A 19265-nucleotide genomic window follows, 5' to 3' on the forward strand; every position below is an offset into this window, starting at 1 on the left:
CAATGCTGAGAGATTTCTGTTTCTCCAGATAACTTACAGCCCCTCACACCCCCAATCTAACATTGCCTTTGTAACATAAATGGTGAGCAATATCGGAGCGATCCAGCCATAACGTTTTGAGCCAGATGCCAGCTAAAACGAATAAAATGTACAAGGATCTAATTGTCAACAAGTTGATGCACCAGAATGGAGCAGAGCAGGGAGCTTGAGGCCTCGCCCAAAGTATTTCCTACGACACAATTGTGCTATTTTTTAAACAAAATGTTTTTGTTTGCTCTAGCTTTACAATAATTTGAATAAAGAAATACTCATAAATGTAATTTTGTGCTTAATTATTTCTAATATATGTCCTCCATCATCAGAACAAGGCCAAAAGAACATGTTAAAAACAGCAAAAACACAATTTTCTTCAGAGTGGGACTTTAAAAGAATACTAAGATGTAATTAAACAGTTTGAATCAAAACCATAGTATTATTTTAAATGCCTTTATATGTTTTCAATAAAAACGTAGAAAGTGCCAGTGACTAACCGATTGGATTCTTTGTGATTCTTAGCTGGTGAGAAAATAAATTAAAAGTACATTTTTCACTTGATATTTTATATTAAATTGTGCTTCCTGTTTAAATGTAAGTTTATCTTACAATATTTAGATCAACAATTGCCCTAAACAAATTTTATGAAGGTGCATCCCACTGTTGCCTTTCAATTTTATGCTCTGAAATATAATAGTTTCTTGATTTTCTACGGTACATCAGAAAGACCATTAAGAAACATGGGAATGTAAAAGCCCTGGCCGTAATGGACTCTTACCTGTTTCATCTCTTTCTCTCTGTGCCATCAGTATGCTGCGTGGCCGTTAGGAACTGCTTGGAGTGCAGGCAGAGGCAGAGGGACCGCAGCTGCAAGTCCTCCTTAACCAGCAGCAAGTCGCAGGACAGCCTCCTTCACAGTGCCTCCACAGCCAGCAAGGTAGCACACACATACAAATCCAGAGCACATCCTGCTACACTCAAGATGCGACACAAACATGCATTTATGTATGACACGCTACATTTGGGATTCTATATTCTACACTCAGCAGGATCCAGACAGACTCCTGCAGGATGTAGACATCAATCGTCTGCGAGCTGTGGTTTTCAGAGATGTGGTAAGAGGGTGCTTTTACTGTATTCTATATTAGTTTGAAAGAGGAATATCATAAAACAATCTGTGTTTAATGAGCATTTTTGTGTACTTGTCAAACGTCTGCAGGACGACAGCAAGCAGGCCCAGTTTCTGGCTCTGGCAGTGGTTTACTTTATATCAGTTCTCATGGTGTCAAAGTACCGGGACATATTGGAACCACAGCGGGAGATCGGCAGGTCCACCAGCCTATCAGGGCGAAGCATTCGCCACGAGATCAACTCACCCACCAGTACAGGTGATTCTTGTTTCCCTTTTTGCTGCAGCACTCTCTGTTTGAGAAGGTTACTTCCAGTTACTCAGCAGTGACTCATCTGCATTTGTTGTTGTGGCTGTAACTACACACTCTGTGTGAGCTAAGTACAGAAAAGCATTTTCTAAAGATGAAACAAAGGAGGGTGACACAATAAAGTAGACAAAAGACATTTTACAATGCAGAATTTTCCCGACTATACATAAATATTAAATGCTTATTATACCTCTGCACTTATATTTTCAAAAGAATTGTATTTAAGTCTTTATTTTTTTTAAATTCCTTTCAGAACACCCCTTCTCTGACCGGGATAAACAGACCCCCACTCCAGTGGATGACTCTCCTCGAGGTGGCCTCCCCCACACAGACTCAGGCATCGGGGAGGAAGGCCACGTGGCCGGATCCCTGAACGGCTCGGAGATGGGCCTGGGTCTGGGTCTGGGCCTGGTTGGGAGAGAGACAGACAGAGACCGAGACAGAGACATTGGAGGGGGCGGGGGAGGCAGTGGGGGAGGAGGCGCAGATCTGCTGTGCAGTCTGTCCGACGTTCGAAGGTCACAGGAGAGCCTTCTGGATTCGCCTCACAACCCCAGCTCCACCCCCAACTCCAGCCAAGCTCCGCCTTCGTCCATCTCCAGCATCAGTCAGACAAACAAGGGCATCAATGTTAAGGTGGGTGACAGTACAGGTTAATCCTGGCTGCATTTATTCTAAAGTAAAATGCTTCAATCAATGTGTACCCATACTTTTCTTTCCTAAAACAATCTGATCTGTTTTTTAGTAATGTTTTATAATACGATTCCTTAATAATCTATCTATAAGACAGTAACAAGCATTACTAATGTGTATATAGCCATCATAGCATGTTTACAAGTCATTCAGTAGCATTAATGTTTAATGTCTCATATGTATGACTATGCTTCTATTTATTAGCATCTGTAAAGCCTTTATGAGAGCTTAATTAGCATTTGTAGATGCCCTATACATTACCTTTTGACCAATGTGTTCACTGGTCAAAAGGCTTATACATCTACTGAGAAATGTCTTAATATGCACCATGTTGACATTTATAAGACATTTGTGAGACATCTACGAATGTTAATGATTGTCCTTTAAATGTCCTATAAGGGCTTATTTACACATTACTAATGCTTGGTAATGTCTAAGAGTAAATTATTAAGGAAGTTTATTATTAAGGGGCAAAAGCAATCATTTGAAAAAAGAAAGGTACCATTTGTCTTCCAAAAGTAGAGACAGGCGTCTATTGGAGACCGATGTTTATTCCATCACAGACAAAATGGTGATGGCAAACTTGTTCATTATGACTAATGGGTTGATTTTGCGGTGAAATTCGGTCAACAAAAGCCGACACCAGCAGCAGGATTTATTGAAATGATGAGAACATTGTATTAAATTCTGATTAGCCCTGCCTACGAACATTTCTATACTCTCATCATCAACCTCCGTATCAAAAATCCTCTTCGTTTTCATAATTCGTAGCTCGCTTTCTTTGCATCTCCACTAGGAAATAGTTTGCTCCTTTTTCTGCAGGCGTCTTCTCAATATCACCCATCTGCTAACGCCAACTTTGGAAACGTTTAGAATGCACCCCAAAATGTCGTGCAGATTTCTCAGCAGAATGTTCTTTGGCAAATGCCACCACACAAAATGTATAAATCCAATGAGCTTTTCTTAACCATCGCTACACAGACTAACATTACAAATACCACAGACACCCACTGTCTGCACGACTGTGCATGAAGCGGGGGGGATTTGGGGGAGGGGTCTTAAAGGAGGCCGGCCACTATTAGAGCCCGGTGACTGAAGTACCGAACACCTCTTAGAGCCGGCGTCTATTGGAAGATATACAGTAATAAAGATTTCAGTGAAATTTTAAAAGTAGTAAAAATAAAACGACCACTTTACATTTAAAAACTTTATAATGTAAGTTGAACATTCTTCAGTGCCAAAGAAGGCTACTAAATTTTCTGCAAACATAAAAATTGTTTTTCTTCTTTTTGCCATTAATTTCAAAATTATCATCTAAATTTCTATTAAATATGTAGTTGTACATTGTTTTTATGATGAAAGCATTTTGGTAGGAAAAACAACTGGTTTCAGTTTTTTCAAATAGCAGGGACTTGATTAGTTTTGGGGTCATCTAGGAGCGTTCCCTTTTAATGGGGGTTAGTGTAATAAGATTTGTTTCATTTTTGTAGATTTTTTTTATTATTTTTTTATTATTTTAGTTTGTTTTACGTATGTTTTTTTTTATTTTAATCTAAATTCTAATGAGGTTGTTTAACCAGTCCTGCACAGTTTCATGTTGCAAGTGGTTAGATTACCTCTTAGCCTTTCTATATTCCTGATTATGTTTCAATTTTGCCAAGCTTCACGTCCATTATCTTAATGTTTTATCATATTTAATTTTAGTGTTTGAGTCACGTACTTTGGTTTTACAGTCATCGTTTCATTTATTCATTAAATTGCTCAAGTTTCTGTCAGCTGATTCCATTTCTCCTGCACATGGGTCATCCATCAATCACAAAAATGTCTTAAAACAAATAGTTCTTTCCAAGAAATTAAGGTTAAACACATCAGTTAAAGCCTTAAACTTTATATTAAGAAACAGCTCAGAAAGCTTAGAGGCTATTATAAACTTCTAAAATGTAATGTTTTCTAGACCTTTGTTTGGACATAAAGCTAAGGGGGGTCTAAGGGCAGGGATGTCCAGTTTAGTTTAGTCAGTTTGTTAGTTCAATTTAATATTTTCCTATTGAATTCTATGTATTCATGATCCTTCTGATTTTATATTTAACTTTTTCAATTACCGATACGAAGCCCATCGAGACGACTGTTGTTGTGAATTTGGGCTATACAAATAAAATTGAATTGAATTGAATTGAAGCTACATATAATTTTTGCCCAGTAAGAACTTGTGAGTTACGTCTGAATATTTTTTTTTAAATCTTTTTACACAGTGATATTTCATTTTGCTCACCTTACTTTGGTCTGTTTTCTGTATATTTCTCAGTTTTATCGGCTGATTTCTTGCAGTTCCGCTCACAAACACGATCTGCTTTCTTTTCTTATGAAGACACAGTGATATTTCTGAGCCTCAGTCCGCCTGTTTCCCTTTATGTTTTAGAGCTTGCTCCAAAGTTTGGAACCGGCTGCCTGGCAACATTTTCCCCTTTTTTCATACTGTGACAAATTACCACCGTTAGATGGGTTTTATGACTTTTTTTTTTTTTGGAAGCATGTTTTTTCAGTAAATTGTGCCTTATATAATATTTTTTAAGGTAGATTATTAAAGTCAGTAATGTTCAGCTGGGATTTTTCTCATTTGTTATTAATGGATGTTTTTCAGTGATTAAGTAAATGGTGTCATCTATTTTTTCTAACCCGTAGTTGTACAGTTAAGGTAATTAAACTGCTTTGTTGCCCATATGAACAAAAACAAGTCAAGTCACCACATTTGTTGGTTTTCTTTTTTTCCTGGATTGCAGGAGATTTTAAAGAGCTTGGTGGCGGCTCCCATCGACGGTGCAGAGCTGGGACAGGAGTCCGGACCGACCCCCTACCACCCGGACCCCGCTCTGAAGACGCATCCCATGTTACCGATGCAGTTTCACTCCTTCGACAGGTCAGTCATCTTTACCTAAAAGGTGCATGAAACAGCCAGACACCAACTCTCACAAGCAGCAGGTAAAACCCTTATGCAGCTAACTTTAGTAAACACACAAACATGTAATCCCACTACATCAAAGAATTGATGGAAAAGTCAACTTTTTTCTAAATTAAGATGTTTTTTTAAATCCACAGAAGTCATTGCAAATTTCTATGATGTAGATTTATATGTTGGGTGATTTAGTGTGCTTTTGCTCACAATAATATTACTTTAGGATGCAAAAATATTGACATTAGTGTTTAGGGAAAAAATACACATTATTTACCCGCACTGTCTCAAATCTGATCCACACATTTCTCACAGGATGTAACCGTATTATAAATAATTCATTATCAACATTTTTTTCAATACAGAACGTATTCCTTTAAAAATGAAAAACAATAGATGAGTTATTCTCACCATAAGGGTTTACAAACCTAGCTAAACATTTTTCCGCCCAAAGTGTTTTTGAGATTTCACAGAGGCAGCCATATTGAAATGAGCAGGATAAGCCCTACTGCCTCTACTGGAAGGACAATGCATTAAAAAAACATGGACCAGGTTCAAGTTGGATATAATGGGTCTTTAAGGAAAGATGGATCATGCTAATGATTTGGGTGTCCCAGAAATGCATGGATCAGATATGATACGAATGTCAATATAAGTGTAATTCTAGTAGTTTGTATAGAGATAACACAATACAGCTGTCATGTTTCTAATATAAAAATGAGATGTGAACTGAAACTTCAAAGTGTCCTTTACTGCACACCAGTGGAATTTTTATGACTTAAGCAGAACTGTGTTCTTTTTTAATTTATTCAGTTGCAGATGCGTCTTCTCGATTTTTCTCAAAGTCCCTTTTGTTCAAATCCAATATGTGATGACGTGCTTGAATCTGCTGTGCATCACTTAGTCTCTTTGATCCCACACTGTCACAGACCAAGGCAGCTAAGTTATTGATTGAGAAGACTCTGCATAATTGATCATAGTTGTTTCTGGAACCATGTCCATCCACGACATGTCCACATCGTGTATCAAAGCTGTCTCCAAAGGTCTGACTTGCTGGCTTACTTCATTTACAAGTTCTCTGCTCCTAGAAAAATCCAACCCAGCATCACTAATTCTGTTCTCACTACATACTTACATATTTTATTTTTATACTATTTAATTTTTAAAGGTTTTCAAGTAATTTTTATGATTTTTTTCTTTTCTTAGCTTTGTCTAACAGCAACAGCACTTGCTTCTTTGCCAGCCTGGCTGTTGTTTAAAAAGCAATAAGAAGCATTTGCAGTTCATTACATGTGTCTGCCAGCTGCTGTGCACATCTCTGTGGTCCAATACAGAAACGTTTTCCAAGCATCTGCTAACACGGGGGGACGCGGTAGCCTCCCAGCAGTCTCACAAATGCCCTTACATGTATAGGCCCGAGAACATTTTAGGATTGTAGACTGCAGGGTGAGCCTGTAGAGGGAAAATGTTCATGCACACGGGCACACGTACTTGTGCACCGTACCACAGCATCACTTGTACGTCATAAGTTCATGTAGCTTACGTTATCTTTACAAATACTTCACAATACGCTTAATACAGCAATGGTACGTTCCATTTCCATGACGTCCCTTAAAGTGGCCACATGAGCCTCACGAGAACTACAAGACACACCTGTGCTCCCCATACGATTCGGCTGCTCCTGTCTACAACCCTCCATGGGCCCAAACAACCCAAAAACTGGCAGCACCTGTACTGGTCGAACTCAGTAACAGATGCATGTTACCAAGGCCTAACAACTTTTGCATTGCATCTTTTCCAGGAGCGTTGTGGTTCCGGTGAAAAAGCCTCCTCCTGGCAGCCTGTCCGTCAACACGGTGGGTACGCCCACCACCAGCGGGGCGGCCTCTGCCGGCAGCACGCCCAACATTTTCGCTGCTGCCACAGCGACACCCAAGAGCATGATCAACACCACAGGTGGGCCACGGTTTCATTCAGTGTTTGCTAAATGTTTGAATTCATGCACCTTTGTGCATTTGTTCAGTCAACCTATAAATAATGCCACTTTTCTGATGAAATTTACTTTGGGTGTATAGAAAAAAAGCATAAAATGAATAAGAAAAATACGTTTAATAAATGAAAAATCTCAAGATGAACATTCAGTTGTGCATCTGCTGACACTCAGGTGACCCTGGCGTCACTCTCCTCTGTTTGACTTCCACACAAAGCATTTGCATTGAAGGCTCTGACGGATTTGCTCCCGGTTTCATGCATAATGGACAAGGAAGTGGTTTGCTCCCTGGAAGGGATTCTGTGTATCGATTACAAACCTATTTTACAGGCCATTAGCTGCGCATAAGCAACAGTTGTCCAGGAAAACAGCGTCTACATTGAAGTTTGTTTGCAGTTGATCAGCACTGTTATTGTTTTCTGTATCGTTATCCTACAAGCTTATGTTGGTCCTTCTTGATTCCTGGTTCAGAATTCCTGCTGGCCATCGTTTTTTTCATTTGTTTCCATTTTCACTGTTTGCCTGGTCCAGGTGCGACTGACTCCGCCTCCTCTTCCTCGTCCTCCTCTTCGTCGTTTGTCAACGGTGCGACAAGTAAGAATTTACCAGCCGTGCAAACAGTGGCGCCCATGCCAGAAGACACCATGGAGAACATGAGGTGAGTCTTCTCACCACCTTCAAGAACCGTGAATCACTCAACTTCCTTCCACTCTTTTTTTTATTTCCTTTTTTAATTTTTTGCTTTTGGTTCTCATGTTGACTCGTCTGGTTTTACGTGTCCTCATTTTCTTCTCCATGTCATTCCCTTCCTGTCATCCTTTCAAAACAAAAGTCAGTTTTTCGAACGTCAGAAAATCTGACGTTTGGTTGAAAAAGTTTAATGGACTTTTAAAAATAAGGTTATATTGATTGAAAAAAAAGATTTGAATCACAATTTAGGAATCGGTACAGGTTTAATGAAAGAATGTAATTTCGCCTAAAATTTAGACTTCTATTTTGTGTAATTACCTCTTAAAGCTTTTATAGGAGGCACCATTTCAAAGCAGAACTTTGTCATAATTATAACTTTCTACCTTACATTTATTATTTTGAACAGGACAACCAACAGTCAAGTGGTTTATTAGCACATGATAGCAAAATACTCCAAAACCTCTCATCTGATTACAATGATTGACTTTCATCCTTTAACCCTTTCAATACCCAACTAAGACTAAATCAAGAAAAAGAAATGTTTTTTTCTGCTGTGTATTGCCTTGGTGGAGGGAAACACACAATTAGTGATTTTTATAAAATGTTTTCTAAATGGGCCCTACTGTTTCATTGAGCAGGCACTTAAAGGGTTAAAGATGAAAACAAAAATCAAAGCCAATTAAAAACACAAACCCTTTGTCTTTTATATTTTAAGTTCTTTTTGCACCTAAACTGACTGACTGTGCATGAAAAGCTGAAACCTAAACTGTAACTTGAGCGGCCGATGAAAAGACCTCTAAGTTTTTGGTCGCGTTCAGCCGTCGCAGACACTTGCCACTGACTCTCTGCTCGATGCTCCTCATTAAATCTGCACAAAGGGGCCAAAGCGCTGGTACTTTCTCATTTAGCTCATGGGGTCATAAAATGTGCAAATGAAACTGTCATTAACATGAGTCTGTCTTTTATTTTAGTTTTCACGCTGTTTAGGCTTCACCAATAGAGCATAAGATGATGAGTTGTGTGAAACTTGTGCTAACCCTCACCAATTATCTCCCAACAAAGAAATGATTTGTACCATAACGTCTCTGTGAATGTTAGCAGATAAAGGAGAAAGCACCAGAGCAGGCGGGCGGGTGGAAATGCGTGCGTGTGTTCTTTAATCAGTCTACATGTCTGTATGTGTGTTCTTTATGTGTGTGTGTGGTTTGTATTGCAGTGCCTATTGTGAGGTGGCGCAGTGCGCGCTGCGCAGCGGTCAGACGCCCCCTGAGCTCAAGTCTTTTAGCTCTCTGGCAGGCTTCCAGGCAGCCCCCCGAGATGCAGGACAGTGTTTTAGGCAAGGAGATACTCGTCCTGTTCCCATGCCCCTCCCTCTGTCCCACCTCCAGCGCACACTCTCTGCTATGACTATCCTTCTAAGTGTTCCCAGAATGCCATGCAAGGAAGGATGTACATCTCAGCTTCAGCAAAATAACTGTTATCATCTTCGTTTGGGCCACCTCTCACATTTTTTTTATTCTGCAGTCGTTGAAAAACTTCCTGCTTTCTCATACTAACCCGAAATAAAGATTTGCTTTTGCATTGACATTTTCTAAAAACGTCACTCTACGGAAAACTATTAAGGAAATCTGACTTTTTGACAAACATTTCTCAGATTCAAAACTTTCTGACTGTAAAATGAGATTTCTTATAAAATAAAAGCACGGATTTCTATTTAAAGAAGAAAATTTGATTAAAATAATATTTTTTTTTCCATATTTCACCTCAAATAGTTCAGAAAAATCTTAGTTCTGAGAAAATGTTCATGATTTGAAACTTCCGCCACTTTCTTATTTCTGTAATTTGTGCAGTAAAATGCCAAAAATATTCTTACTTTTGCTTTTTTTTTATCTAATTGGAAAAGAAAATTATTATTCTACAGTCACTTTTATACTGTTTTAAAAAATCCAAACAAAAAAATTAACATCAGCTTATATTTTTGAGCTTTTTAAATCAATCACTTAAGTTTCACTCACACTTTATGGAAGCTATATGAACATTTACATCAACTGAGTGCAGTTCAGGGCCGAATATTTTTCATTTTTATGCTCTTCCTGCAGCCCAATGCTATTATGTTAGGGTTTTATGCTAAAGGACCATCCGCTGTTTCTTGCCGACACTAACCTAACATAAAACTGTCATGATGAGCACATTGTGTTTGAGTCTGTCATTTTCTTTTTCTTTTCTTTTTTTTGTCTTCTCTTGCCATTACGTTTCATGGGTTTTAGTTCCGTCCAGCTGCTTTCTCGCGCTCCTCTGTCCCTCCCTGTTCTCCACTTCACCTCATGCATGTTCTCCTCCTTGAAACCCACTAAGTTCAAACCTTCTGTGTGCATTTCTTCATTTTAACTTTTATCCTTTCATCTTTTGTTTTTCTGTTACAGTATCACCACAAAGCTGGAGCGGGCTTTGGAGAAGGTGGCCCCCCTGCTGAGGGAGATCTTTGTGGACTTCGCTCCCTTCCTGTCCCGGACGCTGCTGGGGAGCCATGGGCAGGAGCTGCTCATAGAAGGTACAGGTGCTGTACACGGCTCCTTTTTTCTCTCAATGGCGTCTCTCTGTGGAGTCTCCCCCCATTCGTTGTCCGTCCTGACGGATGCGTGCGAGAGCGACTGGGTAAGAAGTAAGTCAAGCGGATGTGTTGCTGTGTGAGTCTTAGATGGGGCTGCTTTAGTCATTCTCAGGCATGGGTGGGTCCCTGTTTGGTTTCAAGTCAGCTAGATGATCGTTTTAGACCAGATCACCATCAGAGGGAACTCGAAATGGGTCCCAGTTTCCTCCTCTGCTCACCTGCTCCCCGGTGTCTCGTTCTTTTTGTGATTCCACCGTCTCAGTGTTGACTCCTCCTGTTTCTCACCTCACTGCTCGCCCTCCTGACTCTCCACTGTTTGTTCTTGTCTTTCCTGTTGCATGCTTTTTTGGTAAACTTTACTACGATGCAGCGAGAAGGAAGAGCTGAGTGATAGAGCTTATGATAGTTTCCTATATTTTGCTGTTAAGATTTTTGCACTAAAGATAGAAATGGAGGCTTCTGACGTCGTTTTCTGTTTGTGCTGCAGGTCTGGTGTGCATGAAGTCCAGCACGTCTGTGGTGGAGCTCGTCATGCTGCTCTGTTCTCAGGTTGGTACCTTGTTCTTCTCTTATGCTACATTCATACTGGGCATGTGTGGCGCGTTCAAAAACGCACTGAACGCGGGTTGAACACGCTTTTCAGCATACAGTGTTTGCACTATCGCTACTACATAAATCTACATGTAAATCTCTTGAATTTTGCTCCAGGCCTTTTCTTTTTCTTTCTTTTCTTTCCTTTCTCTTTTCTTTCAAAGCTCTATTCCAATGTATGAAAGACTTTGTGTCTTTGTGCCCAGTTGGTGTAATTCCAACTGGGCACAAACTGCAACTATTAATTTCTTTTCCATGGTTGATTTTAAACTGGTTGGAACTTCTTTTTTGAGAAAAGCTCACTAACTTTATGTCACTACCAACACAGAGTTCCTGATTGGTCATAGTAGTTTAGCTAGTTTTCCTTTCGCTCAGTTTTCTTTGTTTTGTACATAGAGCTTGAAAACTGATTTAAAAATGTGCGTAGTGATGCGTGAACATAACAGTTTTTAATGTGGAAGCCCAAAACACGCATATACATGCATTAACATAGACTTTTAACTGAAAGTAGTCGCTTGAACGCGCATTTCTGAGCCCAGTGTGAACGTAGCATCATTGTTTTTTTTTTTTTAAGTTCCAAAGAAAAAAAAACGACGTCCAAACACAGATGCTCATCATAAATAGTGTTTACAGTGTTCAATCACTACATCGTGGTTCACCTTCTGTGAGTCTTCTCACAAAAGGCAAATCTGCACGTTTTCTTTTCCATGAAGGTTTGAATTTTGAGAGTCTAAACAAGGGAGAAAAGTGAGGAAAATGTGTAGTGAGGTATTTCACAGCCTTGAAACATCTAGAATCCCAAAACACAGATTTCACCGATCGTGGGTAACTTTGTAATAGCAGATTTTTTTTTTTGGCATTCAAAGTTTCTGTATTTATCGTTCATGAGTAGCACTCACCGTTATACATCTGCGTTGAGCTGTTTCCTTTCAAGTGAAGAAATCTTTCCCATCTCCTCTCTTTTATTTTGTGGGATTCTGGCTCACGCGTCCTTCAAGTCGCCCTGAAGTTCTTCCCCTTTCCTCTCCTCCTCTTCATCACACTCACTTCTCCTTTCTGGCAACTTTCATCCCGTGTTTCACCAGGAGCTGCTTTCATCTCCTGCGATTCGTCGTTCTGAGCCCCTTTCCTCTCACCACTCCCTTTTTTCTTTTTTGTCTTCTGGGTGGCTACTCGTCAGCATGTATAGTATTTCTTCTGGCTCCGGTTTTGTCTGCCATTAGAGGCCCGGGAGAGCGAACCCGAGCCCAGAAATCGATGCTCTGGATAGTGGGGGTGTAACAGGAGATGGCTTTAAGAGCCAGTGGAGCTAATGGAGCTCTGATGGTTTGGGAGCTTTCAGCAACACTCTTATCCAGCTTAGAAGTCTTCACTCTAGTCTACACAGCAAAGGTTATGCACGCTTTGCAATTCAGTGAGAGTTTCATCTTATTTGAGTCTCTGAATTCTAAATCAGAGTGTCTGAATTTGCCTGTTTTTGATGTTTTGTGTTAAAGACCCACTCCAATCATCTTTTGATGTATTTTCAAAGGGTTACCTGTGGTCTTTTAATTGTGATTATGTCATTTTTAGCCCAAATCAAAAATTTGTGTTGCTTTCTAGGACATAGTTTCTCCAGAGCGGCTGGAGTTTTATTAGAAATTCCCGTCTGAGTTGTGGGTGGGACTGTTGGTGAGAGCGACCCCGCCCTCCCCTTTCTGTCCCTGTTGCTGAGAGCTCTCTGTTTACACACTTTCCTGCTAGCTTGCAGCCCTTCCTTCCCTCAACCGAACATTATTGATGCAACAAAAATGGCGTCCAATTTTGGAGCCATCCAGTCGACAGTTTTGATTCAGATGCCAGATCAGCGTACCTGGATCTAGTCGTCTAAAAGTAGATGCATCAGAATGAAGCGGAGCAGGGAGCTTGTGACCCGCCCAGCATATTTTCGACATTACAAAAACACAAAATGTTTTCGTCTGCTCCTGATTCACAACGATTTAAATAAAGAAATACTCAGAAACGCAATTTAAAGCTTCATTTTCTTATTATATGTCGTCCATCATCAGAAAAATGCCTCAAGAACACGAACAAGAACAATTCACATGGGATTGGGTCTTCTTGCTAATTTGTGAGCTAAGCTAACTAAGTTATTTTGTCTTAGCACTGGTTAAATATTTATTTCTTCTTTTTTTTAGGAGTGGCAGAACTCCATTCAGAAGAATGCTGGACTAGCTTTCATCGAACTCATTAATGAAGGAAGGTAATGAGTCTTTGTGCATTAAAAATCATCTTTATCCAGTTTCTTTTGTCAGGAGAGTCCTGCCAGGTGAAGCACCAGTTTCTGTGCATGTTCAGAGGGGAGTTATCTGGTTGTTCAATAGCAGTTAACCTTTGATACCTGAGAAAAAGCTGCAACTAGAAAACAAATTCACAAAGGAGTAGCACACTTCTGCCAACTGAAATCACAGCCTGACTTCATCCACCTGCCTCTTTCCCAGACTCCTTTGCCACGCCATGAAGGATCACATCGTGCGTGTGGCCAACGAAGCTGAGTTCATTCTGAACAGACAGAGAGCTGAGGATGTGCACAAACACGCCGAATTTGAGGTAAACACATGAGCTGCTGGGGAATCTATTATTATAGTCACCCAATGCTTTGAAATATGGTAACTTTTGACAAACAGGAAGAATTCTCTGTTCTGTTTTGTCAAAAAGTGTTTCAGGGTTTTCTTGAGGGGATGGAATGAAAGAAAGGGAAATTATGGGTCTAAAACTGATGTAAAATGTTATTGTATTTTCTGCATTTAGCTGCTATGTAGAGCTAAAAGGAGCAATGTATCAAGTTTCATCAAATTAATCCAGTACCTTTACATTTGGTTTAAATGTGTTGACGGGAAACTTCAATGCAGAAATCCTAAAATGGATCTTTCTCACCTTCCATTCCTCAGTCTAACTGCGCTCAGTACGCTGCAGACAGGCGGGAGGAGGAGAAAATGTGCGATCACCTCATCAGTGCGGCGAAGCACCGAGATCATGTGACTGCCAACCAGCTGAAACAGAAGATCCTCAACATCTTGACCAATAAGCACGGAGCGTGGGGGACAATGTCACAGAGGTGAGCGGAGGAGAGGAGGCTCTGTGTATCCAGTTCTCTGCTGGGAGCTCTCACTTCACACAGGATGTCCTTGATGGGAGACAAAGGGCGGAGCTTCTTGGTGTATACATCAGGAGGACTATTTTATGTCTTTTGATAGCCAAAGAACCATTGATCCAGCAAACCAACAACAGATTTATTTTACTTACTTCAGAAAATGTCTGAACCCTTCAAAATAAATCACTTAACTGTCTCCTGGGAGCTGCTGCTGCTCTCCTTTCCGACTTTGATGCTTTGTTCTCATTGGGCATGTGACGCACGTTCAAAAAACGCTAAACATGTCAAAGTTTGACCTGGTTCAGATTTCAATATGCGTTCAGTGAATGCACGTTTTGTACGTAGATAAGTTCATAGAAACTTGCATAGCGACGTGCGAGCGTTTTGGACACCCAAAATGGGTATTTACATGCGTTTTCTCAGAAAATGGTTGTTTGAGCGTGCGTTGCAGAGGGCGGAGTCAACGTGACTTCACTGTTAACAACTCAACCAGAATATTTTAACAGCTGTTTCATTTGTTTTTGTTTTTTTTTTCAAGTTAGAAAATGTCCTCAAAATAAACCAGTTTGAATGTTAAAATGTAACTTTCCCAGTGGTCCCAAAACTAACAGTCCTTTTTTTTCTGCCTTTTTCTGACCTTAATTAGTCACATTTTACTCCTCAGCCAATTACATGACTTCTGGCGCTTAGACTACTGGGAGGACGACTTGAGGAGGAGGCGAAGATTTGTGAGGAATCCCTTTGGGTCCACTCACGCTGGAGTCGCTCTCAAGTCTCTGGATGAATATGGTCAGGAATGTGTAATCCTGCAGAATCTGTGGCCATCGTTGCGCTGTAGTTCTCATGAAAATAACCTCAAACAGGTACGGAGGAAGAGGAGGAGGAGCTGAAGACCAAGAAAAGCTTCCGCAGTCAGTCTGTGGTCACGCAGAACCCGGAGGCGGAGCTAATGCTGGAGGGAGACGACGACGCTGTCAGTCTGCTGCAGGAAAAAGAGATTGACAATCTTGCCGGTGAGCTGCAGAAGCACAGCGGGACTAAACAGCTGCAGCTATTATAAAAACAGTAAAATGTCAACCGCTTCTGTTTGTAGTACCTTTCCGTCCAAGACTTTTTACATCCAAAGGCAAGTTGGACGGAACGAGGTCCTGGTCTGGGTTTTTGTGTTTTTACAGTTGCACTAACCCCCCTCCCCCCAGCCAATTTAAACAATTCTTATCCTGTAATGACATAACTGAATCAAACTTATAACTTACTGATCTTTTTCACATTGCTGCAGCAAAGTAGCAATAAGACGGATGAATCCTAACCAACATGAAATGAGTTGTGATTTCTTCTGTGAAGCATCTCTGAATCATGAGGCTCTCAGTGCTGCGAAAAAAATAATTCAGAACAGCTGAACGATGCCCTTGCCCTCCCTCCCTCCCTCCCCCCCAGGCCCGGTGGTTCTGAGCACGCCGGCTCAGCTGGTTGCTCCGGTCGTGGTGGCTCGAGGAACGCTCTCCATCACCACCACGGAAATCTACTTTGAGGTGGACGAAGAGGATCCTACCTTCAAGAAAACGGACGCCAAAGTGAGGGCAAGTCACGCCATTGTTGAGCAGGAAAATGAAGCTGAATGTCTGAAAGATATCTCTTTTTCTTTTAAATAAATAAAACAGGTACTGGCTTACACAGAGGGTTTGCATGGTAAATGGATGTTCAGTGAGATCCGGGCTGTGTTCTCCAGACGTTTTCTGCTGCAGAACACCGGATTGGAAGTCTTCATGGCTAACAGAAGTAAGCATGAAAAAACGAAACACTACTTCCCTTCATTTGAGTTCTGAAACATTATCTCTGCACATTCCTCCTTCGTCTTGATGCATTATGTAGCACAAGCTTCTCTTTGATGGTGGGACTTGCTTTGACATGGGGTTTGAATCTCGTCTCATCCTCTCTGCAGCATCTGTGATGTTTAACTTCCCTGACCAGGCCACAGTCAAAAGGGTGGTGTACAGCCTTCCACGGGTGGGGGTGGGAACCAGCTACGGATTACCACAAGCCAGGTATGGCCGTCATGCAAACAGACGACCCCCATCTTCCACATACATTTCAATGAATTTCCATGCGTTTGTTTGTTGTTCAGACGTATTTCCTTGGCGACGCCTCGTCAGCTCTTCAAGTCGTCCAACATGACGCAGCGATGGCAGAGGAGAGAAATCTCCAACTTTGAGTACCTCATGTTCCTTAATACTATCGCAGGTAAAATCAGCACATCCCCTTTTTACTTTGCATGTTTCTTTTAATATTTTAACTTCAATCTCAGAAGATAAAATCAAATGAGGTTGCAAACACTTTTGTGTCTTTCTATGCAAACATTTCCAGCCCAGTTAATAGATTTTTGTTTTTGCTTCGTTGCCTCTTTTCCACAAGTTTGTTCTTATATTTTTGTGACAGACTTAAATAATGCAAATTGTTGCCCTTTACAATCTTTTCCATGTTTTTTATCACGCGGTGAAAACTTCCTTTGTTATTGTTTGTGTGGCTGAAAGGTGGAAATATTATTGAAAATGTGAGATTACAGAAAATGAAAGATTAAAGTGGAGATAAATCTGTCTGCACTTGTAGAAGCCTCCCACATCTTATCAACCTAAGAAAAAATTCTTATTATTTTCACCTCAATAGAAACTACAATAAAAGTAGGGAGAGAATTTAGAAAGACTATTAAAAAACCTTTTAAAGTTTATATATTGTTCATGAGAATTACACCAACACACTGGTGTATACTGTTGATTTTTTCAAGTTACAAATCTTGGACATTTTTTATGTTTAAATGAAAGAAAATCACAAGCATCATAAAACTATGATGCTTGTGATGAAAATTAGTATGTAAATTAGGTAAATATATAAAATCTTCAGGACAGAGTTAGGGCCGCAGTGGCTCAGGCGGTAGAGCAGGTCGTCCAATGACCGAAGGGTTGCTGGTTCGATCCCTGCTGCTCCCCCAGCTGTCGTTGTGTCCTTGGGCAAGACACTTCACCCTCCTTGCCTCCAGTGTGGCTCCACTGGTGTGTGAATCCGTATGAATGATCCCGGTGATGGTCAGAGGGGCCGTGGGCGTGAACTGGCAGCCACGCCTCTGTCAGTCTGCCCCAGGGCAGCTGTGGCTACAACAGTAGCTTATCATGATCAAGTATGAATGAGGAGTGAATGAATAATGGACAAATTTTAAGCGCTTTGAGCACCTAGCAAAAGCACAGATAAATGTAATCCATTTTTATTATTGAGTCCCTATGACGTGCCTGTGTCTCACCCAATTCAGCCTTGGGTGTTGTATAGGTGTTCACCATGACCTGTCACCCCCAGCATTGCCCATAGGAAAATAATGTGCATGAGCATTTTTGCTCTTTGGGTTTGCAGAAGGGTCCTCTATAACCTTTTGCATTGAAGTGCTTGTCCAAGTAGCTCACACAGTTCTATCCTCCATTGAGGATTTTAGTATTTTTCTGCTGACGCATAAATATTAAGTAAATTAAGCATAAACTCAGATTTCTGAGTATTTTCTTATTCGAATCATTGGGAATCTTTAGAGGATATATTTCTCATATTTTCATACTGTGTCCGACTGTTGTTACATGTGTGTGTTCATGTTTGACCCCGCAGGGAGGACCTACAACGACCTGAACCAGTACCCAGTCTTTCCCTGGGTCCTGACCAACTACGACTCAGAGGAGATCGACCTCACTCTGCCTGGTAACTTCAGAGACCTTTCCAAGGTAAGAGCATGCGTCTTGACCAGACAAAATGAGGTGGTTTTGTACGACACAGAGACCATCCACATAGTTCTACCTCAAGTCGGAGATGCGTTATAAGAGATTTCACTACTTTTCAGCCAATCGGTGCCCTGAATCCCAAGAGAGCAGCGTTCTACGCTGAGCACTATGAGTCTTGGGACGATGACAGCACGCCCCCTCATCACTACACGACCCTATACTCCACTGCTCATTCCACGCTGATGTGGATGCTCAGAATAGTAAGTGATCATTTATCCCGCTTATGAGCTGGAACACTCAGGAAAGTGACTGCATCCATGTGTGGGACTGTCTGCCTGCAGGAGCCCTTCACCACATTTTTCCTTAACGCCAACGACGCGAAGTTTGACCATCCGGAGAGATCCTTTTCTGGTATCGGCCGCGCTTGGAGGAACTGCCAGAGGGACACTGCTGATGTGAAGGTAACCAGTCCTGACTGGATAAACTGGTAGCCAGGAGAAACACAAAAGCAATCAAAGTCACACATGTATAAACTTTCATTTATAAACCATGTTTTTGAAGATAGAAAAGTTTGCCTTTCACTTTAGATGTTTAAAAAAAAGCTATGGACACTTTCTGAAGCTCAAGAAGAAAAAAACTGAGAACTGGACTGAGAATAATGATAACAAAACATTGGCCTTCCTTGTTTGTGTGCCAGCTTTAAAAATCCCAAACTGCAGCGGACATTCAACATTTTGAAGTGAAATAATCTATTTGTTCCCGTCATATCAAACAGGAGCTGATCCCAGAGTTCTACTACCTCCCAGAAATGTTTGTCAACAGTAACGAGTTTGAACTGGGCTTGAGAGATGATGGAATTTCTGTGTGCGACGTGGAGCTTCCCATTTGGGCCAAGAAACCTGAAGACTTTGTTCGAATTAATCGCATGGTGAGACTGAGAAAAACCGTTCCAAGACCCACCCCAATCATCTTTTGATGTGGTCTTTTATGTGGGATTTTGCAGGTTTTAGCATTTTCTAGGTCATAGGCTCTGCAGAGCGGCAGTAGCTCAGGAGAAGGTGACCCCTGAAATTTACTTCTGCCCCACCTTCAAAATTAGAGCTCTCTGTTTACAAGCTCTCCCGCTAGCTTACAGCCCTGGCAAGAAATATTGGAGCTCTCCAGCTGCACAGCTTTGATCCAGATGCCAGCTCAGGCGAACATGGATCTAGTCTAACATATTTTCTAACTACGTTCTTTTTCCAGTGGCATTTTTTTTGTCTGCTCCTGTTTCACCATTATTTGAAAAAAGAAATACTCTGAAATGCAATTTTAAGCTGATAAATGTCTTCCATCATGATAAAAATACCACCAGAACCAAAAGAAAAGCACCAAAAACATGAT

The 19265-nt window shown here is 40.9% G+C and overlaps 1 protein-coding gene and 1 long non-coding RNA gene across 15 annotated transcripts in view; one reads left to right on the plus strand and one right to left on the minus strand.

The window, feature by feature from the left end:
- The window catches only part of LOC101169132 (neurobeachin), a 101081-nt gene that overhangs the window by 75546 nt on the left and 6270 nt on the right, over positions 1–19265 (plus strand). For 3 of the 14 annotated variants that reach the window (XM_011483293.3, XM_011483297.2, XM_023962857.1), the window contains 23 exons: positions 843–970; positions 1080–1148; positions 1253–1421; positions 1726–2108; positions 4946–5082; positions 6917–7071; positions 7637–7763; positions 9012–9131; positions 10219–10352; positions 10894–10955; positions 13175–13239; positions 13478–13586; positions 13928–14094; positions 14777–14919; positions 14994–15143; positions 15568–15704; positions 15792–15909; positions 16073–16175; positions 16256–16371; positions 17773–17885; positions 18002–18142; positions 18224–18343; positions 18658–18810. In XM_011483293.3, the coding sequence (XP_011481595.1) occupies positions 843–970; positions 1080–1148; positions 1253–1421; positions 1726–2108; positions 4946–5082; positions 6917–7071; positions 7637–7763; positions 9012–9131; positions 10219–10352; positions 10894–10955; positions 13175–13239; positions 13478–13586; positions 13928–14094; positions 14777–14919; positions 14994–15143; positions 15568–15704; positions 15792–15909; positions 16073–16175; positions 16256–16371; positions 17773–17885; positions 18002–18142; positions 18224–18343; positions 18658–18810 (3119 nt within the window). The remainder of the gene's footprint in view (positions 1–842; positions 971–1079; positions 1149–1252; positions 1422–1725; positions 2109–4945; positions 5083–6916; positions 7072–7636; positions 7764–9011; positions 9132–10218; positions 10353–10893; positions 10956–13174; positions 13240–13477; positions 13587–13927; positions 14095–14776; positions 14920–14993; positions 15144–15567; positions 15705–15791; positions 15910–16072; positions 16176–16255; positions 16372–17772; positions 17886–18001; positions 18143–18223; positions 18344–18657; positions 18811–19265) is intronic. The other 11 variants (XM_020708781.2, XM_023962859.1, XM_011483303.2 and 8 more) reach the window with 7 other exon arrangements.
- Positions 1718–12142, minus strand: LOC110016370. Its single transcript, XR_002291652.2, has 3 exons — positions 11897–12142; positions 4910–5097; positions 1718–1880 (listed from the first exon to the last, which is right to left on the minus strand). It is a non-coding gene; the product is annotated as an uncharacterized LOC110016370 (long non-coding RNA).

Source organism: Oryzias latipes, chromosome 14, assembly GCF_002234675.1.
Source record: "Oryzias latipes chromosome 14, ASM223467v1".
In the NCBI taxonomy this organism is placed as follows: domain Eukaryota; kingdom Metazoa; phylum Chordata; class Actinopteri; order Beloniformes; family Adrianichthyidae; genus Oryzias; species Oryzias latipes.